The 26,475-nt window shown below is 40.9% G+C and overlaps 1 protein-coding gene across 11 annotated transcripts in view; it reads left to right on the top strand.

Moving 5' to 3' along the window:
* The window catches only part of LOC109928772 (CSC1-like protein 2), a 213,172-nt gene that overhangs the window by 118,157 nt on the left and 68,540 nt on the right, over window positions 1–26,475 (top strand). For 7 of the 11 annotated variants that reach the window (XM_048596481.1, XM_048596486.1, XM_048596487.1 and 4 more), the window contains 5 exons: window positions 13,518–13,555; window positions 19,631–19,773; window positions 22,165–22,236; window positions 22,319–22,370; window positions 24,691–24,799. In XM_048596481.1, coding sequence (XP_048452438.1) covers window positions 13,518–13,555; window positions 19,631–19,773; window positions 22,165–22,236; window positions 22,319–22,370; window positions 24,691–24,799 — 414 coding nt within the window. The remainder of the gene's footprint in view (window positions 1–13,517; window positions 13,556–19,630; window positions 19,774–22,164; window positions 22,237–22,318; window positions 22,371–24,690; window positions 24,800–26,475) is intronic. The other 4 variants (XM_048596491.1, XM_048596490.1, XM_048596489.1 and 1 more) reach the window with 1 other exon arrangement.

The following is a 26,475-nucleotide window of genomic DNA, read 5'->3' as shown; positions in this document are numbered from 1 at the left end:
ATAATCATCTAGAAAGGAATAATTTGATTAGGGATAGTCAACACGGTTTTGTGAAGGGTAGGTCGTGCCTCACAAACCTTATTGAGTTCTTTGAGAAGGTGACCAAACAGGTGGATGAGGGTAAAGCGGTTGATGTGGTGTATTTGGATTTCAGTAAAGCGTTTGATAAGGTTCCCCATGGTAGGCTATCGCAGAAAATACGGAGGCATGGGATTGAGGGTGATTTAGCGGTTTGGATCAGAAATTGGCTAGCTGTAAGAAGACAGAGGGCGGTGGTTGATGGGAAATGTTCATCCTGGAGTTCAGTTACTAGTGGTGTACCTCAAGGATCTGTTTTGGGGCCACTGCTGTTTGTCATTTATAAAAATGACCTGGATGAGGGCGTAGAAGGATGGGTTAGTAAATTTGCGGATGACACCAAAGTCGGTGGAGTTGTGGATAGTGCGGAAGGATGTTGCAGGTTACAGAGGGACATAGATAAGCTGCAGAGCTGGGCTGAGAGGTGGCAAATGGAGTTTAATGCGGAAAAGTGTGAGGTGATTCACTTTGGAAGGAGTAACAGGAATACAGAGTATTGGGCTAATGGTAAGATTCTTGGTAGTGTGGATGAGCAGAAAGATCTCGGTGTCCATGTGCATAGATCACTGAAAGTTGCCACCCAGGTTGATAGCGTTGTTAAGAAGGCGTACAGTATGTTAGGTTTTATTGGTAGAGGGATTGAGTTTCGGAGCCATGAGGTCATGTTGCAGCTGTACAAAACTCTGGTGCGGCCGCACTTGGAGTATTGCGTACAGTTCTGGTCACCGCATTATAGGAAGGATGTGGAAGCATTGGAAAGGGTGCAGAGGACATTTACCAGGATGTTGCCTGGTATGGAGGGAAGGTTTTATGAGGAAAGGCTGAGGGTTTTGAGGCTGTTTTCGTTAGAGAGAAGAAGGTTAAGAGGTGACTTGATAGAGACATACAAGATGATCAGAGGATTAGATAGGGTGGACAGTGGGAGCCTTTTTCCTCGGATGGTGATGGCTAGCACGAGGGGACATAGCTTTAAATTGAGGGGTGATAGATATAGGACAGATGTCAGAGGTAGGTTCTTTACTCAGAGTAGTAAGGGCGTGGAATGCCCTGCCTGCAAAAATAGTAGACTCGCCCACTTTAAGGGCATTTAAATGGTCATTGGATAAACATATGGATGATAATGGAATAGTTTAGGTTAGATGGGCTTCAGATTGGTTTCACAGGTCGGCGCAACATTGAGGGCCGAAGGGCCTGTACTGCACTGTTATGTTCTATGATCTGTTTTTAAAGGGTTTCTGTTTACAGAACTGCTGTGTCAACTGTCTGTGTCCATATTGCTGGGTTACTGCTTATACTGCTAAATGTTACCTTGTAAAAGGTGTAACATGTTTCAAACATGGTCTGATCATGCAAATTAAAGATCAGAGTTAATCTACACTCATCATAAACTACACAACCTCAATCAAATGACCAATGCCATTTAGGTAGCCTTTGGGATTGTTTAAGCTGCTGATGTCATGTCCCACTATGGAATCCTAAAATGGTTACAACACAGGAGGAGGCTATTCAGCCCACCCTCTAAATTCCAGCTCTCCAACAGCAGCTTAGCTGGTACCTTTTCCTTGTAACCATGCTTTTTTTGTTCCTCCTCATAATTTCCCAACTAACACATTTCCTGTTGTTTGCATGAGTGTCTATCATGAAGTCTTGTTTAATTCATCAAGCCTGTGCTTCCATTCATCTGGATGCATTTTAAATCGCTGATAATGGATTTTAGTTTTCCAATTGGATAAATTCCATATCCGAAAGGACTAATAACCCTTACTAAAACTTGAGGCCCACTTGTTTCAAATGTGACAAATTTGTGAGAAAGAGATAAGTGCTAATTGAGACCAGTTGCCTTGGCTTTGCACGTTGCCCAGAGTCTGTAGTTTGGAGCATTCCTTACTAGGAATGCAGGATCTAATATACTACATTAATTAGCAGACTGTATCTACCATTCTTGCTCCTACTGGGATATGCAATCTTTAATTTAAAGCTACTGTCAGTTTTGCTTCAATGCTGAGTGGTCCCATTGCACTTTAAGCTCAGACAGCAAGGTATAACATGATGAGATAGTGATCAGCTCTGTCTTCCTGAGATTTCACTTGTTTAAGGATTTTTAAATTAATTTGAGTCTCTGAAAAATGTACATGAAGGAAACCATTTGCCCACCTTTGTTTATCCCTCCAAGAAAAATAGGCAGTCTTCATCGCAATCAGTAACACATACCGTAACTGTCTTTTGAATGAATCTGATTTCTTTTCCTTTTTATATGCTTAGAAGTGTGGATCAGTGTGTGAACTTGTTTTTCCAGGCATCTTTGCTAAGTAGTCCTTTTCCAGTATTAACCCACGCTCACCAGTTGAATAGCATTCTGTTTGCCTTGAAATAGTGTTGTGGTTTTACTGTTCAGCATCTTTAAGTGCATCCATCAGGCTTGATCTTAACCACCACCTTTTTTAAGTCCAAAGTGCTGTAAGTTGCATCGTTTTTCTTTCCTCCTCTCAATACAATCGTCTGACAGCAGAGATTATCTTTTTGCTGTATTCTCGTTTTTGTCCTCTTCTATTTGAGATGTCTTCTGTGTAGGTGTCACCCATTCTAATTGACCTTCAGTTGGTGGTGACCATATATATTTACCTTGAATCTCTTCCTTACAGCATAACACACACAATGCTGTTAGGGAGAGATTGACAGTGAAGGAACAGTGATGTGATGGTATGTGACTTGAGGGAAACTAACATGCTGTGTTGTACCCATGCATCTTTGCATTTGCCCTCGTGGGTCTTGGAGGTCACTGGTTTGGAATGTGCTTTCAAGGAAGCCTTGATGAGTTGTTGCAGTGCAAATTGTAGATAGTATGCAGTGCTGCTCCTGTGTTTTTGAAGAAAGTGAACAATGAAGGTGACAGATGGGTATCATTCAAGAGGATTGTTTTGTCCTGGATGATATCAAACTTGAGAGTTGTTGGAAGTGTACTGACCCAGGCAAGTGGAGAGTGCTCTATTGCACTGCTCATTGTGCCTTGTAGATGGTGGGCAGGCTTTGGGGTCGAGATGTTGTTTGAGGTTCCAGCACTTCTAATCTACTGTTGTAGGCACTGTGTTGATATGGCTGGTTCAATGTTTGTTTGTTTCTGGTCAATGGCAAGCCCCTGTGATATTGATAGTGGATGATTCAGTACCTAATGCCGTTAAATGGCAGGGGCGATGGATTATCTTTTGCTGATTTGACTTTGAAATATGCGATATATTGCAACTATCTTTATTGAACTGAGTCCACGAATGGGTCCATTTGCAAAGTTTTGTATAATTTTTGTAGATCCTTGGCTGTATCCTCCAATTCTCCATTCTCTGCCCATTCTCCATTCTCTGCCGATTCTCCAAAGTTTGAATCCAAGCTAAGATTTAGAATACTGAGATCAAGCACCATTTCCAGGGAGCAAGCTCAGTACTTCTCTTTTCATCTCTGTAACTTTCCACAAAGTTCCTGCTGCTTTCTTCAACCAATTCATCTTCCAGATCCAGGTTTACCTATGAAATGTTCAATGGAACCTTTTTTTCATGAGGAACTTCACTATGCATTTTGAAATCCTAAATCAAACACAGCTTGCAGCATTTTATCACTCACTTTTGGATTTTGCATCCTGTGAACAGTCAGGGGCAGGTTGGACAGGATTTTTCCCGTTTTATATCCATCTTCTATTAACGAACATAGTCTATGTGGTTGTCTGTTTTGCTGCTGTAAATATTGTGTAATTGCTAAATAAATGCCTGTTTAGAATTGCCCTTACCCACAGCACACAGGAACTGGATAGGGATTAGAAGGATGCTTGCAGAGTTTGTGGAACGTTAAGAGGTGACTTAATAGAGACATACAAGATGATCAGAGGATTAGATAGGGTGGACAGTGGGAGCCTTTTTCCTTGGATGATGATGGCTAGCACGAGGGGACATAGCTTTAAATTGAGGGGTGATAGATATAGGACAGATGTCAGAGGTAGGTTCTTTACTCAGAGTAGTAAGGGCGTGGAATGCCCTGCCTGCAAAAGTAGTAGACTCGCCAACTATAAGGGCATTTAAATGGTCATTGGATAAACATATGGATGATAATGGAATAGTGTAGGTTAGATGAGCTTCAGATTGGTTTCACAGGTCGGCGCAACATCGAGGGCCGAAGGGTCTGTACTGCGCTGTAATGTTCTATGTTCTAGGTGGAGGCAAAAGACATTTGCTTTTCATCTCTGCCTGTGGTATAACAAACCAGGGATTTTAATTTTTCAGATAAAAAAACAATTTACTGGAAAAGCTCAGCAGGTCTGGCAGCATCTGTGAAGAGAAATTGGAGTTAACATTTTGGGTCCGGTGACCCTTCCTCAGAACTGTTTGTTTTAGGTTTTTAGTTTTAATTTTTGTTATCCAGCTTGTCATGCTGTCGTAATCCTCTGTAGCACGCTACCGTATTCATTGAAAAGCAGTGGATTTCCCTGTTAACTGAGAGTTTTCATGGAGATACATAACAGAGCAACCTTTGGACCCTTGGTCAGCTTATCAAAAACTAACAAATGGTTTCTCCCATCATCACCTCAATCAACTTTCTATTCCTTTTAGCCCTTTGAATACATTTCTCTGCAGTATTTATCCTGTTCCGTGTTTAAAGCTACAAGTTTTGAAAATAGATTTCTTTTTTATGTACTCCTTGTAGATTCTTGTGGAATCTAACCAAGCCAAAGCTTGCCACATGTTCCCTTTATTTTAATTTGATCATGCAATGTGTGTGTCACTGACTGGGCCAGCACTTATTACCCATCTGTAACCGCAGAGACGGCGGTTGAGAATCAACCCCATTGCTGTGGATCTGGAGTCATATGTACACCACCTGGTATGAATGGTAGATATCCTTCCTCTAAAGGCTGTTAGTAAACCAATTTTTTTTATAGCAATTGAAAATGGTGGTTGTTAGGCTAGCTTTTTGTTCCAGGATTTCTGAATCATCTGCAAAATGGGATTTGAACTTGTGTCCCCAGAACACACTCACCTGGATTCTAGATTCCTGGTCCAACTGTATTATCATATCAGCAATATTACAAGCGTGGTGTTGTGATGACCAGAACTAAAGCTGCAGTCGGCATCCTCCCATTTGTTCCTGTTATTTCTTGCACGGTGAACTCTTGGCTTCAATTGCATGTCTATTGTCAGCTGTAGGGTAAAGGCTGGGAATCTCTCCAAGGAGAGGAAGATAGAGTTTACTAAAGTCAATTATATTGTATGATAAAACACCACTTGTTTTTAGAAATCTTGGTGATTGGTATGACTAAAGATCATGGGACTTAAGTCAATTTCCTTCATTGTATGGGCTAACAAAGCAAGCAGCAATGCCTGAGAATTTCCTGTGTAATAAATCATGTAATGCAGTAAGAAATTCATCTTGACTTTCAGAAAGGTTAGTTTCTAAACCTTGCTACTGAGGCTGTATAATATGGATCTAAGATGATGCAGAGGCTAAATAAAATGAGCAATCTCTTAGTTAACCTTCTAGGGTTCCAGTGATTAGATAACAAAAGCTGTTGACTATTCAGAGTAATCACACCCTTTGTCTACAACAGACCCAGACATGAACATCCCAGTGTTAAAGGACTTTGGGAACCATACGGTCACCAGCCTCTGCAAAGCTTTCTGTACCTAATGTGTGTATGTCTCCAATGTCCTTTCCCAAAACAGTTTTCTAAAGATTTTTTTATTTGAATGAATCAATTTCAAATGTTTGTCTCCATTTGAGCCCAATCCATAGTTTGATTATTCATTGTAGTAATGGCTAGATTTTGTTGCATTAAGTCATCAGAATGCAGACTTTTCCCTTGCTCTTCAGCTCAATTTACTTTCTGAACCAAGGAATAGACCTTTAACATTCGTTGCTCCCTTAGTACTGTACCAGGAAGTCAACCTAGATTATACACAGGGCCTGGAGTGGAACTCAAACTTACAATATTCTGATTTTTCTGGAAGAGTCCTATTAACTGAGCAAAACCAACTTATATTTAAGGTTTTTGTAGCACATTTCAACTTCTGGATCATCTTGCTGCTTTGTAAGCAGCTTGTGGTCTATCAAGTTGTGTAGCAACCTTATTAAAATAACTGATTTCTTTTGGCACAGTTAGAGCGTGCTACCTGGCTGCTTGCTTTGGTCATGCAAAAAGTAGTGTAACAAATGAATAAGCAAATACCAATCAAGCCTAACAGAGAACCTTCGTGCATCTATTTGAGCTGTATGAGCAAAAACTGAATACCCTTGTAGAAGGTATGAAATCCATTAACCAGCCGGTGTCATTTAGAGAATATTTGTTGCCCATGCTTAGGCTACTGATACTTGGATTTACTTAGTGCCTTTCATAACCACCAGATGTCTTGGAGTGCTTTATGGCCAGTGGATTACTTTCGAAGAGCTGTCATGCATTCAAGTGCAGTGATGTATTTTGGGAGGACTAACATAGCAAAGCTGTACACATTTAATGGTAGGACCAAGGAAATACAGAAGAACAGAGGGTCCTTGGTTTGCGTATCCATAGATCCTGAATGCAGCAGGAAAAGTTGATAAAACATGAAATACCTGCCTTTATTAGTCAAGGCATTGAATACAACAGCAAGGAAATTATTATGAAGCTCTATATCATGAGTTAGGCTACAGCTGGAGTACTGTGTGCAATTCTGGTTGCCATACAATAGGATGATTGTCATTGCTGGAGAGAAGGTACTGAAGAGATTCACAAGATGTTGCCTGAGCTGGAGGGAAATGGGTATGAAGAGAGACTAGATCAGCTGGGATTGCTTTCCTGTAATGTAGAGACTGCTGAATGGGGCAGGAAATCTGATTTGAAGCGTACAATGTTCTGAGTGGCAAAGACAAGGTGGATGGGGAGAAACCTTCCTCCTTTAGAGGGGTCAATAACCAGAGGCATGGTAGTAAGGTAAGGAGCATGAGCTTTAGAGGAAATTAATTTTAACTGAGACTTTGGGTATGTGGAACTGCTTGTCTAAACAGGTGGTAGAGGTGGGAGGCCTTGACATTTTAAGAAAAATTTGAATAAACACTTAAAACACCATAGCATGTAAAACGTCTGATATATTTGTCAACGTGTGGTCAAGTGCTGGAAAATGGAATTAGAACAGATGCTTGATGACCAGCATGGACATGATGGGCTGAAAGCTTCTTTCCATGCTGTAAAAACTTTGACTCTGACTCACTGTTGTGCCACAGAAAATGCAGCAGCCAGTTTTATACACCAGAGATGGCTGTTCTGCTTTGCTCAGTAGTACCATGGAGCCTACCTGTAAGGGCAGATGGAACTTTTGTTTTAACAACTCATCCAAAAGAATGCTGATAATGCAGCACATGAACATGGCATTGTAGTGTCAGGCTTGATTTATTTTTGGTGTGGGAATTGGCCTGAGAACTTTGACTGGTGAGACAAGAATGCTGCCAATTGAGCTGTAGTTGATATCACAATTGGACCAGAAAGAGCTTGCAGAAGATTGAATCATAATTCATGTTGCACAACAGTCCCTAATTTCACTGTATGCACACATCCCCTCATGCACACTTGTTCTCTATTACTGACATTCAAACTTCAAGTCTGAGCTAGAGCTTGTATGACATGCCCTCTGCTGGATGTGTGATGAGATGAAACCCTGGGTTTCCTCTCAGAGCCATGTTGTTGAGGCTGCCCGAATACAAGTTGTTTCTAGTATTGATGCATGGCTGTGATCTCCTAGTTGAAAGTATGTTTTGAATGTCCTGTATCCCAACATTGTGAGGTGGGAAGAAAACATTTCTGGTCATCTGCATAAGCCAGATTTTGTTTTAAAATTAACTACTCTGAAATCCATCTAGTAGCTTTTGATGTTTCTAGTTCTCCCGACTAAGTACATTACTTCTGGGAGCTGCAGCTTTGCACATCTGTTAGCGTACCATTCTCTCTATCGGTATACACTGATTTTTGGCATTGTGTCCTAGCAGGGTTTTTAATGAGAGGGGGGACGTGGAGAGAAATTAAATTTTGGAAAAGTGTATTTTTTCCTCATCTGACTCTCATTCCCTCCTGCTCCACCCCCACATTTGAGGAAAATTGAAGAGATTGTAAACACTGCTTTTGCTGTTGTGCTATTGGTAACAACTGAGGAGTGGGTTAACTTTGCATTGTTAAATAATGGAATGGAGAAACTAAACAGTCAGTATGTCTGTATCGCTTTTAAAATCATAATTATCATATTTGATGAGCTAAAAATGTGGTTGATTAAGTTGCGGGCTCCTAATTGAAAGGACTCAGCACCAAGATGACCCAAAAAAATGCAACACTGCAGCTATCCTGAAGCCGTGTACTTTATTATTATCATCCAATGGAACAAGCTTTATTTTGTGTAGCAGTGTGTCACCTGGGATAATCAGCCTATGTACAGGATTAACTGCAGATTTAATCAGTTGTGTACATCTACTGGGCCATTATGGAAGTTCAACTTTAGCACAGCCTACATGTTCCAGTCCACTGGAAGCTAATATCTTAAAGCTTATAAGACAGCAATATAGTGGATAAACTGCACAATTAGTGCCTAAAGATCAAAATCAAACCGCCATCTGGGTTTCTTTTTACCCCATCCTCGTTCCTATCAGGTAACTCATCACTCTGATCTGGTGGATGTCTGATATATGCAAAGAACTTTGACTTTCAATTGTCTTGGCACATCTGTTATAAGCATACTTTCTCAATGTGACCAGTTAAAGCTCAAATGCCATTTGCAGCTGACTCCTGTGCCCTTGCAGTAAACTGTGAAATTCTCTCCTCTGTAACTTCAGTTGATTTCTTTTTTGGCTGCTAGTTCCCACAACAATACACCTTTAACATTCGAGAATCCCCAGCAGCCTTTATTTCCCTTAAATTCTGTTACCAATCAAATTTACTTCAAATGCGCACTTGGATTTGGTGCCATGTTGTCTTGTTTCATAGCAATGTCTCAAAATACTTCACATAAAAGGAATAACTTTTGAAGCAGTCTGTTTACAACCTCTTCAGTCATCCTCCTCAACTGTGGAGGTGGAGCAGGGTGGAATGAGGAAAAACTTAATGTTAAGTTCTGACCACATCCCCCCTCCCCATTTTAAAAACCCTGCCAGGATGCCAAAAATCAATGCATACTGATACAGGGAAAGATACACCAACAGATATGCAAAGCTGCAGCTACCCAGAAGTGTAATGTACTTAGCTGTCAGTCATTATGAAGTACCTATTATTGTTTTGAAGGTAAACAACAGTGTTCATTCAGCATGATTGCAACAGCAGTTTGAATGAGAACAAAATGTTGGCTGTTTACTGAAAAACATGTTACTGTATCCATCTATTCAACCAAGGTTGCACCTTGGGTGTTACCTAACAGCTTGTTCAAACACTGAGGAAAAACTACTTCGTTCATTTCTGATGTTTCTAATTGACATTCAATGGATTCTAATATATCACAGCATAACGATAATTAATGTGGAGATGTCAGTGTTGGACTGGGCTGGACAAGGTCAGAAGTCACACAACACCAGGTTGGAGTCCAACTGGTTTATTTTTTAATCACAAGCTTTTGGAGCGCTGCTGCTTTGCCACCTGATGGTGGAGTAATGCTCCAAAAGCTTGTGATTTCAAATAAACCTGTTGGACAATAGCTTGAGTCATTTATCATGTACAACAGTGTTTACTGCATTATTTTACTTTGGTCAGCTTGCTACTTCAGTAGTATAGTCCCGGAACTGTGGTTTGACGTGGGTTCACAGTGTTCTGTTACCTACTTGAGTTCCTGATCTTGTCATGCCTCCTTGGGTAGGCACTGAGAAGACCGTGTGCTTCCTCAAGGTTAGGGCAGAGCTCTGTGCCCCTGTCAGCTGTTCAGTATAAGCACTGCCAAGAGTGGTGGTCAGCTGTGACTGCTTCCTGCAACAGCAACAAAGATATTCAGTAGATAGAAGCACCTTTTAATGAACAGGTGGAGTGAGAAAGATAAATGCTATTGTACAATATCAAAAAGTATTCTAGGGAGTTGGTAGCAGGGTGGAAGGATGAGAATCCTCCATACGACTGAGAATGCTAGTGAACACCATGCTTAGGGACATGAATAACTGGAAAGTTCTGTCAGTGAATGAGGAGATAGTCAAGACTATTCACTTCTCTGCGGTTACTTTTGGAAGTAAGTGGTGACCATAACAATTAACTGGCTTCTTGATCTTACTGTGGTTCCATGAGCAATGTGCCAGAAAGATTGCAGGTGGGAGGGTGCAGCAGCCTTAAAAGTTTAAATTTTTCCCAAAGGTGGTATGTTGGGCCTGGGAGCATTCAACAGTGACAAAAGGGTGCAGGAACTTGAGACAATTCAGACAGTAACTTAATTTATTAAAACTCATCCTCCTAGACAAAAACTATTGCAAGGTTTAAAAAAATGGTTACGGCAGATTACGTTCCCATGTTTAATTTTAACAAAATCGTGAAACTTCAGAAGATATAATATGGGAACGTGTCATTTTACTCAACCCATTTCGTTGTTTACCCTCTGAGTTAATTTTCCTAATCTTTACCCATTCTGTTCTCTCCATATCTTAATTCCTTTTCCTTCGTGCATCTATCTAACTAATCTTAAATATTAACCTTGTTTCTACCTCAGCCACTCTTCTCCAAATAAGCGAAAGTCAATTCACTGTTCACTCCCTGTTTTAAAGCTGTGTGCCTGAAGCAGCTAATTTTTATCCAATCTGCACAATTCATTTGTAATTTTAAGCATTTCTATTTTAAGTGGAAGAATGTCCCAACTTTTCAAGACTTTATTTGTATCTCCCTATGTAGCACCCCAATGGATCGATGTTGCACCCACTGGAAAGTCTATTTTGCCTGTAGTGTGCAGCCTAGTATTGAACATGGTTTCCTCTGGTTGCCCTTAGTTTTATATAGGTTCATTTATACCTCTGGCTTTTAAATATTCTATTTCTGGTTATAAGCTAGAATTCCATTAGTTTTATAGAATTGTCATCCCAAGATTTTTGAATTTAATACTTTCCCTTTACTTTGAATATCTGTTTGTTCAGAACACCAAGTACATATAGAGTATCATTATTGCAGTGGTTTTTAATATATCACCTTTCAGTAACTGATATCGAATTCCATTGTAATTATTTAACCAGTATCCCTTTTTAAAATGTCCTTTACCAAGTTAGATTGTTCTTGGGGGATAAATGAACTACAATACCATATTTTGGCATCATCTGTTAATTGTAATACTTCATTCTCTAAGTTGATGTACAAATTTTCAGAAATGATCCCAGAATTGAATTCTGTGGAATCACTACTCATTGAAAAAAATGCCCTTCCAGCTATATTTTTAATCCACTTGTTTTCCAGTTATCCAAAGAATGTCTTAAAAAAAATTCCCTTGTGTTCACTACCTAGCATCCACTGCATTTCACCCTTTTTTTTTTTTTTTGAAACATTAGGTCAGTTTGTGGGTATCACTGGCTAGGCCAGCATTTATTGCCCATCTTAATTGTCCGGAGGGTAGTTAAGTGTTGATGACGTTGCTGTGGGCCTGGAGTCACGTGTAAACCAGGCCAAGATGGGTAGTAGTTTCCTTCCCTGAAGGACATTAGTGAATTGGATGGATTTTTCGTTAATCAACAATGGTTTTGTTATTTTTTTAGATCCTTATTAAATTCAGATTCCACTATCCGCCATGGCAGGATTCAGGCCCGAGGCCCCAGAACATTACCTAGGTCTCTGGATCAATAGTCCAGAAATAATGCCAAAAGACCATCATCACCACAACAATGTTTACCCTTCATAATGAGCCTTGTTGAGCAGAATCATCCCATTTAAAATCTGTGCTATCTCCTTACTAGTTTCTCTTTAAATAAATGTACAGTATTTTAGTCTAAGTAGAAGACTTCAAACCATTCCACTGCACAAATAGTAAATTGTCTTTATCGTACTGATATCATATGTATCTCACCAGTCCACTGGCACACTGCCCTACTGTTTTGAAATACAGTTTTTAAAACATTCACCTTCTTTCCTCAATTCCCCCAGGATTCTACAGATACATTGGCTGCAGATTGAAAAAGCACCTTACTTTTGCCAACACACACTTTACTGACATCAGTAAAATACTGTTCCTTTTTCTTGGTTTTATTTTTTTTTTTTTTTTTTGAAACTGTCTCAGGAAATTTAGGTTCTCAACCACTTTATTTTCTCCTGTTCTAGACACTCTTCAATTTTAGTTGTTTTCTAACCTCTTTGTAATTCATCCAGGGCATCCTTAAAATATTAACCATTTCCTTCTTAGTAATGTATTACTGTATACCTTAATGATCCAATGTTTATGGAGTATTTTCCTTCCACCCCCCCCCCCCCACTCTAACTCAGTCCTCACCATATTTAAAATCTACTATAAATCAAGTTCCATTTTTGTGATCACTTTTTTCCAATTTTTTAACTTAATTTGTTATGGTCATTACTCTTAAAAATTCACATCCACATTTCGCATGTTTACCTGATCAATTTCAAGTCCTGTAACTAGATCTAGCAACAGTTTCATCTTTGTACATTTAGTGATAAAACTTCATGAGGCAGGAGTCATGTGTACAGCTAGAAATTTCATTTATTTTTCTCCCTCTCTATCACAATCTATGTGTATATAATTAAAATCATCCAGACCAATAATTTTGTACTTTACATTCCTTTAATTTGCAGATTTCCTCTTGTTTCTTTCCCTCATTTCAGAGCTGTTTAGTATGCCCCACCCATATAAAAATAAAATGACCTTTTAATCATCAATTCTTTGACTCCTGTACAATTTGCTTGTGTACAGCCTCCTTTGTGCAGTGCATATTGTTGCCAAGTCATAGGTTTTCTATTCCAGCTAAATATATTTTAATTCCTGTATTATTTTCATTCTTGTCCCATTTAAAGACAGGTTTGTATGAGATTAGGTCTGAATCTTCCTGTAACATAATTGTTTTGTATTCATTCAGTTTACTTCACAACTCAGAACTCTCTCAACTTGTGATAAAGTTTCCACAGTCCCAGAAGACCCTAGGGTTGCTGTGTGATTAGAGACGACCCATGGTGAGCTTAGCCTGAGGGTTACCACTCCTCAGGCATGGTGTAAGGTTGAGAAGGCAGGACCTTAGCCGGTGCCAGAATTGAACCCACACTGCTGACGTCACTCCATGTCATGAACCAACCACTCTGTTTTGCTGTCAGTTGAAACGATCCAGTTGCATGTTCTGAGTTGCCAGGTGATTCTTTGGAGTGCATTTCTGAATTCACCTCCATTTCACTATCTTGTATGTGAAGAACTATTATAATCAAATTGGCTATGGGTAGCACCAGAGAAAATTTACTGAGTTGTGCACTTCTAACATTTCTTTTTTTTCCTCTCTAGGGCTTTTGTTCATGGCTGACAGCTATCTTTCGAATAAAGTAAGTGTTTCCATCAAATTTTTTAAATTACCAAATTCTTCTGGGATACGGGCATTCATGGCAAAGTCAGCATTTCTTGCCCATCCCTAACTGCCCCAAGGGCAGTTAAGAGTCAACAACATTATCCAGCAGGCACCATTTCAAGATGGCAGTGGAGTAGAAGCGCAACATGCAGGCTTCTCAGCCTAGGAGCCTGAAACTTGCCTATTCTGAATTGCTTTACTTTTTTTTTGTTTTAAAATGTTTCTATTTATTATGGTACCTTACCTACTTTTAACAACTTCAGAAGTTGTCTCTTCCTGGCCCAGGCCTAGCGACGAGGTGGCTTCCAATGTTCCGGAAAGACAGTATAGGCCTTGCACCAGGAGAGTTGTCTCCCACCAGCATGGGGGTTGTTTTCAGCGGCTTCCAGACATTCCAACAGCCTGGCATCGTGATCTAATCCTGGCATGGAGGTCTAATCCTTGCTTTGGAGGCATCTTCAGTCTTCCAAAGGCCTAGCATTGAGGTCTAGTCCTAGCGTGGAGGTCTCGCCTTGGCAGGGCAGTCTTGGCCTGACATAGCAGTCATGACTTGGCCCAGTTTTCCAGCATACCCTAGTCCTAGGAGCTGTTAATTGAACTGTGATCAACTTTTTTTCTTATTTATGACTTCTGTCATTAATTTAGGGGCCATGTATTCCAAATTATAAAACTTTTCACTTCACTTTTTGTTTGTAAAAATACTTGACAATAAATTGCTTTTCTGTTATATTCTGTTCTGTTCTGTTCTACGTTGCTATGGGTCTGCAGTCATGTCGGCCACACCAGGTATGTACAGCAGATTTCTTTCCATAATGTCCTTCAGAAAAGGAAATCTGCTGTCCTTACCTGGTCTGGCCCATATGTGACTCCAGACCAACAGCAATGGTATTGACTCTTAACTGTCCAATGAGCCATTAGGGATGGGTAGTAAATGCTGACCTTACCAGAAATTCCCATATCCCATGAATAAATTATAAGTATATAACTTATGCTGCATGATTCTTTTTGAAGTATCCAATTTGTGAAAATTCAGAAGTTATGGGAAATATCCCATGACCCAGACGCCTCATTGTCTCGAGGCAATGTTTGCAATCTGGTATTGAACTGTGTGCTAAGCATCATCTGGTGTGGCCTCAGAGGCTCACCCTGGCATGAACGTTTCTGCTGTGCTTGCTGCAGAGGAAGATTGAGCTGACCAGGAGCACAATTTGCTAGTCTCTCTTGTTCTCTGGATTCTCCTCAGTCATCTAAGCTTTTTATTGCTGCTCACTTCTTCCATTGTCCCTCCAAATAATCAGCCTCCAGAGGTCACAATCGAGATGACTAACTTTGAAAATAAGTCAAATTTTGTCTCATTGTTAACCTTGGACAAGTGATTCTTCATCAGGTAATCATCACTTTTTGACATGAGTTGGGTCTTTTTTTCATATGTGCATGTCCCATGTTTGTATTTCTATAAACTCTTCTTTTCGTGCTAAATCATGTGCTGCTAATGCAACAACACATATTTTTAATCAACCTGTGCAGGGATGTTATGATGCCCCTGTGGAGCAAGGTGACCTGGCTTGCAAATAGGGACACTACCACTTCCCCACAAGATAGCTTGTAAAGATAGATATTTTCGAATCAACATGTTCAGAGATATTAGACACCCTGGAGTAGGTGGGACTTGAACCAGGGCTTCCTGGTTCAGATGGAAGGACACTACCACTGTGCTACAAGAGCCCTCCTGTGCTAACATGTACTGTAGGAGATTTAATTGCAGTCATATTGGGGTAACAATCAATAAAATCAGAGGAGCTATCGCTCTTTAGGTTTACACTGTGCTATCATCCCTCCACCTATCATATATACTAATTAGTTTTCAAATTCTGAACACTGAGATTGTATTCAAATTGCTGCATAGTTCCAAGTGGCCCCTGTTACTGTTAACACCATCCAACACTCCTGAGCGCCTGTGCAAATATTGACAAGCTCTGACCCTTGCAGAAAACTCTGCAGATATCAACACACTTCTAGATTCCTACATTGTGCCTAAAGGAAAACTATACAATTATGTTAAGCCTTTTAAATGGTTTACAACAATAAAGTACCAGTATCAATAAGTACAAAGCGAAACTCTGTCATCTTGTCAGAAATCTGCTGACTGTTGACTGTTTTCATTTTGAGGGTCTACACACTGAGGTGTGGTTCATTTGAGGCATTATTGCACTCGCATTAGTCTGTTTTGTCATTGTGTTAGTTTAACTGTTCTTTTAGTCATACCTTGAAACGCTCCAATACATTTTTATCTATCATTGCCAGCATTGTCCAAAGAAAAGTAGTACAAAATGAGTTATAATTAGGTTTATAGTCCATTTGTCTTGCTGCTTTTCAATCATATAGAACTTAAAGTAATGACTGTACTTTTCTTTTGAGGGCAGAGAGCAGGATCCAAATCTGTTGAGAATAGTCAGCACTTCGAGATGAGGTTTGTATAGGACAAGTAATGCAAAATTGAAAGAGCACCTGTGACTTCTCCAGTACCTTTATTTAGCACCTTTTCAAACTTCTTTACATCAAAACTAATGGAAGATGAACATGAAGTAAGTCAAAAAAATCCAACACTAGATGCTGGAAATCCAAAACACAAACAGTAACCGCAGGAGAAACTCAGTGGGTCTGGCAACATCTGTGGAGAGAAAGCAGAGTTAACACTCCCAATCCAGTGACCTTCATGTTCTGAGATAGTAGGAACTGCAGATTCTGGAGAATCTGAGACAACAAGGTGCAGAGCTGGATGAACCCAGCAGGCCAAGCAGCATCATAGGAGCAGAGAGGCTGACATTTCGGGCCTAGACCCTTCATCAGAAATGGGGGAGGGGAAGGGGGTTCTGAAATAAATAGGGAGAGAGGGGGAGGCGGACAGAAGATGGATAGAGGAGGAGATAGGTGGAGAGGAAACAGACAGGTCAAAGAGGCGGGGATGAAGCCAGTAAAGGTGAATGTAGGTGAGGAGGTAGGGAGGAGATAGGTCGGTCAAGGGGGCGGGATGAGGTGATGGGAGATGGGGGTGCGGTTTGAGGTGGGAGGCGGGGATGGGTGGGAGGAAGACAGGTTAGGGAGGTGGGGATGAGCTGGGCTGGTTTTGGGATGCAGTAGGGGGAGGGGAGATTTTGAAGCTTGTGAAATCCACATTGATACCATGAGGCCGCAGGGTTCCCAAGTGGAATATGAGTTGCTGTTCCTGCAACCTTCAGGTGGTATCGTTGTGGCACTGCAGGAGGCCCAGGATGGACATGTCGTCTGAGGAATGGGAGGGGGGGTTGAAATGGTTCGTGACTGGGAGGTGCAGTTGTTAATTGCGAACCGAGCGTAGGTGTTCTGCAAAGCGGTCCCCAAACCTCTGCTTGGTTTCCCCGATGTAGAGGGGGCCACAACGGGAACAGCGGATGCAGTATACCATATTAGCAGATGTGCAGGTGAACATCTGCTTGATGTGGAAAGTCTTCTTGGGGCCTGGGATGGGGGTGAGGGAGGAGGTGTAGGGGCAGGTGTAGCACTTCCTGCGGTTGCAGGGAAAATTGCTGGGTGTGGTGGGGCTGGAGGGGAGTGTGGAGCAGAAAAGGGAGTCACGGAGAGAGTGGTCCCTCCGGAAAGCAGATAAGGGTGGGGAGGGAAGGGAAAAATGTCTTTGGTGGTGGGGTCGGATTGCCGATGGCAGAAGTGTCGGCGGATGATGCGTTGGATCCGGAGGTTGGTGGGGTGGTACGTGAGGACGAGGGGGATTCTTTTTTTGGTTGTTATTGCCAGGACGGGGTGTGAGGGATGAGTTGCGGGAAATGCGGGAGACACGGTGGAGGGCATTCTCGACCACTGAGGGGGGGAAGTTGCGGTCCTTGAAAAACGAGGACATCTGAGATGTACGGGAGTGGAATGCTTCATCCTGGGGGCAGATGTGGCGGAGGCGAAGGAGTTGGGAATAGGGGATGGCATTTTTGCAGGAAGGTGGGTGGGAGGAGGTGTATTCTAGGTAGCTGTGGGAGTCAGTGGGCTTGAAATGGATATCGGTTTCTAGGTGGTTGCCCAAGATGGAGACAGAGGTCCAGGAAGGTGAGAGAGGTATTAGAGATGGTCCAGGTGAACTTAAGGTTGGGGTGGAAGGTGTTGGTAAAGTGGATGAACAGTTCGAGCTCCTTGTGGGAGCATGAGGCGGTGCCGATACAGTCATCAATGTAACAGAGGAAGAGGTGGGGTTTAGGGCCAGTGTGGGTACGGAAGAGGGATTGTTCCACGTAACCTACAAAGAGACAGGCATAGCTTGGGCCTATACGGGTACCCATGGCCACCCCCTTTGTCTGTAGGAAGTGGGAGGAATTGAAAGAGAAGTTGTTGAGGGTGAGGACGAGTTCGGCTAAGCAGATGAGGGTGTCAGTGGAGGGGGACTGGTCGGGCCTGCGGGACAGGAAGAAGCGGAGGGCCTTTAGGCCATCTGTATGGGGAATGCAGGTGTAGAGGGACTGGACATCCGTGGTAAAGATGAGGTGTTGGGGACTGGGGAATTGGAAGTTCTGGAGGAGGTGGAGGGCATGGGTGGTGTCACGGACGTAGGTAGGGAGTTCCTGGACCAAGGGGGAGAAAATGGAGTCCAGATAGTTGGAGATAATTTCAGTGGGGCAGGAGCAGGCGGAGACTATGGGTCGACCAGGGCATTCAGGTTTGTGGATTTTGGGAAGGAGATAGACCCTCATGTTCTGATGAGTCACTAAACTTGAAATGTTAACTCTGCTTTCTCTTCACATGCTGCCAGACCTGGGTTTCTCCAGCAATTTTCTGTTCCTGTTTAGGAAGTTTGAGCTTGTACAGTGCATCTTAATAGGATGCAAAGCAGATAATGAAGAGGTTTTGTAAGTGTAAGTGTGGGAATTGATAACTGCAAGCTTTGCATGTAGAGAACCAATAGTCCTGAACCCCAGTCCCTAAACGTGCATAGGCACAATACTTAATTTGCAAATAAATTTGGTTGTCATCTCTGTTTACCCACACCGTCCCCACCACCACCTCCACCCCAATCAGTTATACAGAATCAACTTTCAGCAAGCATGAGATCTGCGCCCCTCTCTAGTTATGCCCCACAGTTATTTGAATATATTACAAAGAAACATCAGCTAGCCATTATATTCCTCAAGCTTACTTCTATTAAATCTTAGTTGTTCTATACCATGGGTTTCTTTACCATAATGTCTCTTAAGGCACTTCCCATTTTTAAAAAATGACATTCTTGGTGTCAAAAGCTCCAACTTTCTGCCAGTGTCCGCAGACAACGGGAAGAGTTTCAGATTTCCACAATTCATAGTGTGAAAAAGTACATCCTGATTTTTAACAGCCTAACACTAATATTGAAAACCTGTCCTAGAATTCTCAGACAATGTAGTTGCTTCACTGCATCAAATCCTTTTTTTTATTTTAAAATCTCTGGAGTTAAATAATTGCATCTTACAGTATCAAATCAATTCCTGCCAACCTCATTAGACAGCTTGCTATAAATCAAAATAGATTGTTACCACTGAAGGTTTCTTAAATTGCAATTCATCAGAGTAGCTACATAACAAAGATGATGTATATGGACAATAATAGAGTTAAAGCTATTGAATTAAATGTTTGATTTACAGTTGAAGATTGTTTAACTGGCAAAGTCACAAATCAAGTGTAAAGCTTTGTTTTTTAAATGTAGCTTAATGTGTTGGCTTTTTACCCCACCACTGTTATCTCAGTATACCTGGCATTCACCTTCCACTTATCAAACAATAGTTTATTTGTGCTCCATAGCCACTCTGGTCCATCTGTACCATAGCTCCAAGCAAACTGCTGATATGCTGAGTGTTTGTCTGAAGCCACTTCCTGAGAGGGCTGAAAAGTGTGGGATAACCTTCCAACTTCCCTGGTGTTCTCTCCCGAAATACTCGGAACCATGCCACTCACTGTCATCCAGTGATCCCATTCCAGACAGTGAAAGTATATTGATTTCAGCTTGGGGACAACCCATCACCTATGTGCCTTTCTACTTCTTCAGGGATGAAGAGATCAGAGAGAAATGTGGTGAGGATGCCGTCCATTACTTGTCCTTCCAGCGTCATATCATCGGACTCCTCGTTGTCATTGGCGTTCTGTCTGTGGGTATAGTATTACCCGTAAACTTCTCAGGAGATCTGCTTGGTGAGCTTTGCACCTTAGAGATTGAAACTTGTGGAATATTATCTCATTAACAAAAATTAAATAAAATGCTCAGTAATATCTTCTCAATGTTGCTTTTTAACTTAATAGTTTCTGGAGCAGACATAAAAAGTGAGATGTAACAATAGTGGAAAAATTGTATCCAAAACTATGTAAGCAACATTTGTCCCTTGTATTATCAGAAGAAAAAAATCGAACTGTGGGTGAGGTGCCAGTTGGAGACTAAGCACACTCCTTACAAGTATTTCATAACATTTCCAACAGGTCAGGTGAGGGGATGATTTGAGGTGTGCATCTAGTCTGGCTGACGCCACCTGTCAGTGTAATTTGTGTATTTTCTCCCTGGATCTTGTTTGTCTGTTACTTTGGAGCAGTGGCCTGCTTGTTATCTCAATTGAGCTAATGTTTGATGTGTGCATAACGTGAGTACATTGCACAAGTATGGCTCAGCATCAGATGATCAGCACAAGCCTTCTCTCTCGCGCGCGCGCGTGCTCTGAATACCTAATATTCTTGGACTCTTTAACATAATAACAACCAAATTCAGTCCTATTATAGTTGAATAAAAAAGCGCTGAACAGATGTACACGGACAGTCCTCTGTCCAAGACCAACAAATATTTGGATCCTTTCCTGTTCAGATTGGTTCCCCATTATCTGGTTTTAAAAGCCCTGGTGCAACCAGAGGATACAGCAGCTGTGTCTGTGGTCTACTATTCAGTATAACAGGCTGATGCTTATGTTTACTACTGCTTGGTCTGTTTAGTATGGTGTAAAACATAAGCATTGTTTATACATTAATCTCTTGAGGATGTGTATGTCTTGTTACACTTCTTTCTACTTACTAAGAATGAAGTCTGTTTGTGAGTATGAACTGGTGCATAATTGGTTACAGTTTGAGTACATTCTTGCTATCCTTATTGTGTCTTCAACCACCAAACCGAATGACTAACCAAGTCAGTAATTTGCTGTCAAGACCTGATCTTCAACCTTTGGAGATGATAGTCACTGGACTAGTAATCCTATGTTCTGAAGGCAGTGATTCAGATCCCACCAGAGCAGCTAGTGGAATTCCTTAACTGCTTGGCGGTAAATATTTCGGTAACTCACTGCTAAGCAGCTCATGTACGTTTCTGACTAAAGGTAACCATGAAAACCGTTTACAAGGCCTCCACCTTTTATGCCAACCCTAAATGACGGCGAGGAAAGGGAAATGATGTTGATGCAACAATGATGCACAGAGTATCATCAAAAAAAGGAAATTTTCTCCAGCAAATGATTACACTTCTCATCTGGGAAAATTTGAAGTAAGGTCTTGAGCATGGCACCATAAATCAAATAGGCAGCGGGTTAATAAAACCAGTTATACAAGGTCGCTAGGTTGTAAGCTTACAGATTTAAATAATGGTGTTATCTGACAGATGCTCACAGGCATCAGCCTGTTGCATTTAATTGCAGATGAGTCAAAGCTATCATGTCCTATGATTCTCCATGTTCCCTTCAAACAAAGTAAAGGGGACCCAGCCCAGCATGGGGAAAGAAGCAAAAACTTATTGATTTTGGACTGTGTGTGTGTGTCCACTTTCAAATACCTTTTCTTCAAGGAGTATTTTTAAGTAAAGGATGGACTGTTTATCCTGTGGTATGATAGCTTAAACCAGGAAATCTGTTGGTCTTGTCATTATAACCAACCATATTTTCTGCCTTTTTTTCCATCTCTCAAATGCCTCTCACCTTTTAAACTGAAAGGCAAATGAAAGCAGACATGGTTTTAACATTTTTCTATTTCTTCGGCTGGACTGAATTGAGATGAGGGATTGAGACTGAATTCTTCCTTTGGTCTTTATCTAGATAAACCAGATCTAGAATGGACCTGATCCAGATTGAGAAGGTGGACTTGGTTTTGAAGGGTGCGGTTTATTCCAGATCGAGACTTAGCTGTAAAATTGAATTTCATACCAGGGTCTGAGACTCGTCGACTAGCACTGACACTTTTTTGAAAGCAAGGAATTAAGAACAGAGGTTCATAATTCAGTTTATTGAACCTGGTCCTGCCATTTTTTTTTTCCCAGGGCAGCTCTCTGCTGCCCATTGTGGAGATAGGGGTATGGTTTGAGCTGTAGTCTGCCAAGCTACCAGAGAGGTATGGATCATGTTTAGATTGGACTAAGTTCCAAACACAAGTACAAAGTCTGAAAGAAAATATTGAATAAAATACTACAAATGTCCAGGAGGCTAGTCAGTATCATTTGTGCGGACATAGGGAAGAACATTTACCTTTTGGGTGTAAACTTTGTCAGAATTGATGAATGGTCTATGTCAGGATGTTACTTTGTGATCAAGGACAGATGCTAACTATTAACTTTTATTTCAGATGATGCCAGGCCTGCACATTTTTCAGCATCTTCGATTCTGCTAGATCTAATTAATATTTCATCCCTTCTGGGTATGTGCAGGGGGTTTGCATGCCTGAATACAGTTTTTGATTTGCAATAGGAAATTAACATTCTCTTTCTCTCTTTTTTCAGAAAATAATGCATATAGCTTTGGCCGGACAACTATAGCAAACCTGAATTCTGGGTATGCAATTTAAACTTAAATAATAGAACCAAGAATGTGGTGTCGTTCGAAGAGTGACAGTGAGATGCCAGTGCTTAGAGTAAAGCCCTGTCTCCAATATATACTTTTTAAAATGTTTTTTCTTCTGCTTCAATCTGCCCTCCGCCCATCCCCCTCTTCTCAAAGTAATTAGTACTGGGGTTCGGTTGCATGGATGCCCTGAAGTGTCTGGTACCAAGAACTATTCAAACATGAGAGTTCTTGCTGGGCTGATTAATTATGTAAAAGCTTCAATTGAATCTGACGTTTTTGCCCAGGGGCTTTGGAACTAAATACGTTTTCCAACAGTGGCTGAGAAATAGTGATTGGCAGCAGATGCCTTGACTTGTAACTTTTCTCCATCAGTCCTTCTTTACCACCCTCCTCTTAATACTTAAGGATGTTGAGGTGTCTGTAATGTCCCAGCACTCTTGTGCCTGGGATCAACGAATGTGTTTATTTCCAGCATTTTGTTGAGAAGTGGTCAGGTTGTTTTTCTTCCTTTGAATCTTTGTGCTCCTTAAACTGAGACATATTGATGCAAAGGAAGGACAAACCCTCCATAGTGTTGATGTCTCTTAAAGACATAATTGAATTTGGCCGGTTTTATCTGGAAATCATTATGTATGAGAAAAAGGGCCAGAAATTTTCTCTTTTTAGGAAGGGCATCTTTGCACTTTGCATAGCTATTTTAGCCTTGTCTCCTAATAACATGATCCAAGAAAGTTGGTGGACCCAATTGCAGAACAATACCAGTGAACTGTTCCCAGCTATTGCTGGTGCTCCATTCCAGCACTCTGAACAATAAAATGGCTACTCTTGCTCCCAGCTACCTATTTTAGTCCAAATATTCACTGCTTATTTAAAACCATAAAGCCTCATTAGGGTTGGAACAGAACGATCTAAAATAGTAGCTGGAGTTGAGGCTTATTCTGGAAGGGTAATGTAGCCACTTAAATATTAGAGCAGGAAGAGCATGGCAATTATGGGTACAGGTGTGCAATTTGAAATAAAAGATATGTGAATGCGGATGCACAACAGGCCTGATCATGCATGGATTGAGAAACTGAATCTAATGACTCCCCTTTGACCATAAGACACCGGTAGAATTAGACCATTTGTCCCATCAAGTTTGCTCTGCCTTTCAATCTTAGCTGATAGGAGAATGGAGTTGAGAAACTTGTCTTCTCCCTGTAACTCTTTATACCCTCACCCATCAAGAACCTATCTGTCTCTGGCCTTAAATACAATCAATGACTTGGACTCCACAACCTTATGCAGCAATGTGTTCCATGGATTAACCACCCTCTGGCTGAAGAAATTCCTTCTCATCCTTGGTGTAAAGGGTTGTCCTTGGGTCCTAGCCTCTCCAAGTGGAATCATCATCTCCAGGTCCACTCTATCCAGGCCCCTTTGTATTGTATATGTTTGTTAGATATCCCTCCTCTTTCAAAACTCAGTTGGTATTAAAGGAGGCTGGAATATGATGGATTTTATGTTGACGAATGGGTGGAAAAGATGGTAAGAGTGCCCAAAGGGAATGCTAATGGTAGTAGAGAAATGTTGGTATGAGAGCTTGCTTGCTTGCTAACATTTCCATCCAAGGCCTGCTGCAATATTCCAACGTGGCCCAAAGCAAGCTGGAGGAATAGCACCTCATTTTTACAGCTTTCAGGGCTAAACATTGAATTCAGTAACTTCAGAAATTGAATATAATCATCCATTTTGCTTGCACCCTGTCCCTCCACTGCACACGCACGCACACAAACGCACCCCTTCCCCACCCCCACTGCCATGTCTTGATGACATTGGTTTGCACTCAGCAGAGTAGCCCTGTTTGCTATTATTCACACCTGTCGTTAACACTTGCTTTACATGTATATCCACGTCTCTTCTGACAACCATTTACATTTCTTCTGTCTTTTTCCCTGGGCACCCTTATCTGTTCCATTCGATCTATCTTCCACTTTGACAGCATAAAAACCATCATATTGCATTCCACTTCACTTTCAAAGACAACTGATAGAACCCAATATATTTCCCCATCCACAGATATTTCCAGACCTGCTGAGTACCCCCAGCACTCTGTTTTTATTTCAGATCACCAACATCTTTCCTTTTTATATGAAATATTAGTGAGTGCCTCTTATGTGGAGGTGAGAATTTGGATGAAGAAGTTTGTGGTGTTGACCCTCATATAGGAAATCACGAATGTAGTTTTAGGACATTGTCTACGTGGCACTACTTTTATGCAAGAATGTTTGTTTGAGTCAGCCCACTAACCCTCTTCATTTTAAAACAGGAATGACCTGCTATGGCTCCATACAGCTTTCTCTTTCCTTTATCTGCTTCTCACGGTCTATAGTATGAGGCGACATACCTCAAAAATGCACTACCGAGAAGATGACTTGGTAAGTATTGAAATAAAATATTCGTCAATCAATTTCAGTTTTACAGTGAAGTTACCCAAACTATAGCCTCATCCATTTGTTGTTGGTATTGTTGTTTGACCAGGAAATGATCTGGTTGCATTGAGCTGGTTTGCATGATAGCTGGAATTGGATGCTAAAATTTATATAGTTTCTCCCAGTCCATGCTACTTATCCTGCACTACTTGCAGACTACATGCTCTGAGATCTCTGCAAATAGTGCTTTCCAGCTTAGATCTGGAACAGTTCACTTTTATTTTTGACAGTTGGCAAACTCTAATTTTTGTAACATTTATGCAGCAAAAGTGTGAAGTGCAAACATATTGATGATGATTGAATGTTGAAATGTATGAAATGTTCAGTACAAAAATATTCCACTTGGAAATATCACTGACTGCGTAAGCACAGGAGTTGAAACCTTGATGAAAATAGACAGTGGTATGACGGAATCTTACCTATGTTTAACAACTCGGATGAAAGTGAAAAACAGATCTTAAGCTGGGTTAGATGCTATCAAACGTAGCATTGTGACATATGCAAGAACAGGTTTTAGCTGTTTGGTGTTGAATCACAAAAAATAGGAACACTAACAATTTTACAGAGAAGATACAGCGATATCATAAAAAACAAGATGAAGAAATGATAAATGCATTCAAGTTTGATGTGATAACGTTTGGAGGGTGAGAGATGCAATCATCCAAGCAACAAGAACATGGGGCAAATTAACTAATCCATTGTTGGTTTTGTTGGCAGAGGTTTGGGGAGGGGAGCTTGTGTGGGATAATGGAGTTTCATCCTATGTGATGGAAGGAGGAAATTGTGGGTAGGGAATGTAGGTTGGAAAATGTCACTTCTAGCCGGTTAGATGGTGGGAATGGAAATTCTATGAATAGTCTTCGGAAACACAAGTGTGAAGTTTCCTTTTAGTATGACTTTGTTCGTAGAGGAATAAAACCTGAATATGAGGTAGAATTTTTGATTGATGTACAATCCTAGCCATCGATTGTTGAGGACCATGAAAGTAACTATTGATAAATAGATAACTTGGGCAAATAGGGCTTGGTGTCTAACTCAGCATGCCATGCCTATTAACACATTTTAAAATAAGAAATATTGTTGAAGTGAACCATATTCATGATGAGATGGATTAATAATAAAATATACATTTGCACTAGAATGTCCCAAATTGCTGTGTCCAAACTGCATGTTTCCCTCCTGATGCTCTTTTGTTGTGGAGAAAGTATGTGGTCTGAATACATTGGGCAGATGCAATGACAAGTTTATGTAGCATTTCAAGTGTAGCAAATCACCCCCAAGGTACTTTTCGTGAACCTCTATCAAATAAAATGTGATATTAAACCACAGATATTACCAGGTGAGAAGTTTTTATGGAGCCTCCTAAAGGTATAAAGTGTGACGAAGTTTAAGGAATGAATTCCAGGTTCTAATACTGAAGCAATAGAGGGCTGGAATAATAGAGTCCTTTTTAAATGTTAGCTTGCTTTAATGAAGAAAAAATTAATCTAATTTGCTAAAACAAAAGGGGATTTTCCACAGTTGACCATTAGAGATATATGTGAGTCACTCCAAATCTGTATTGGTGACCAAATGTGGTTGGAAATGTGAGACAACAAGGTGCAGGGCTGTATGAACACAGC

This window comes from Rhincodon typus, chromosome 5 (genome assembly GCF_021869965.1).
Source record: "Rhincodon typus isolate 14 chromosome 5, sRhiTyp1.1, whole genome shotgun sequence".
NCBI lineage: Eukaryota > Metazoa > Chordata > Chondrichthyes > Orectolobiformes > Rhincodontidae > Rhincodon > Rhincodon typus.
Note: the sequence above shows the minus strand (reverse complement) of the source record. Positions and strands in the feature narration are given on the sequence as shown.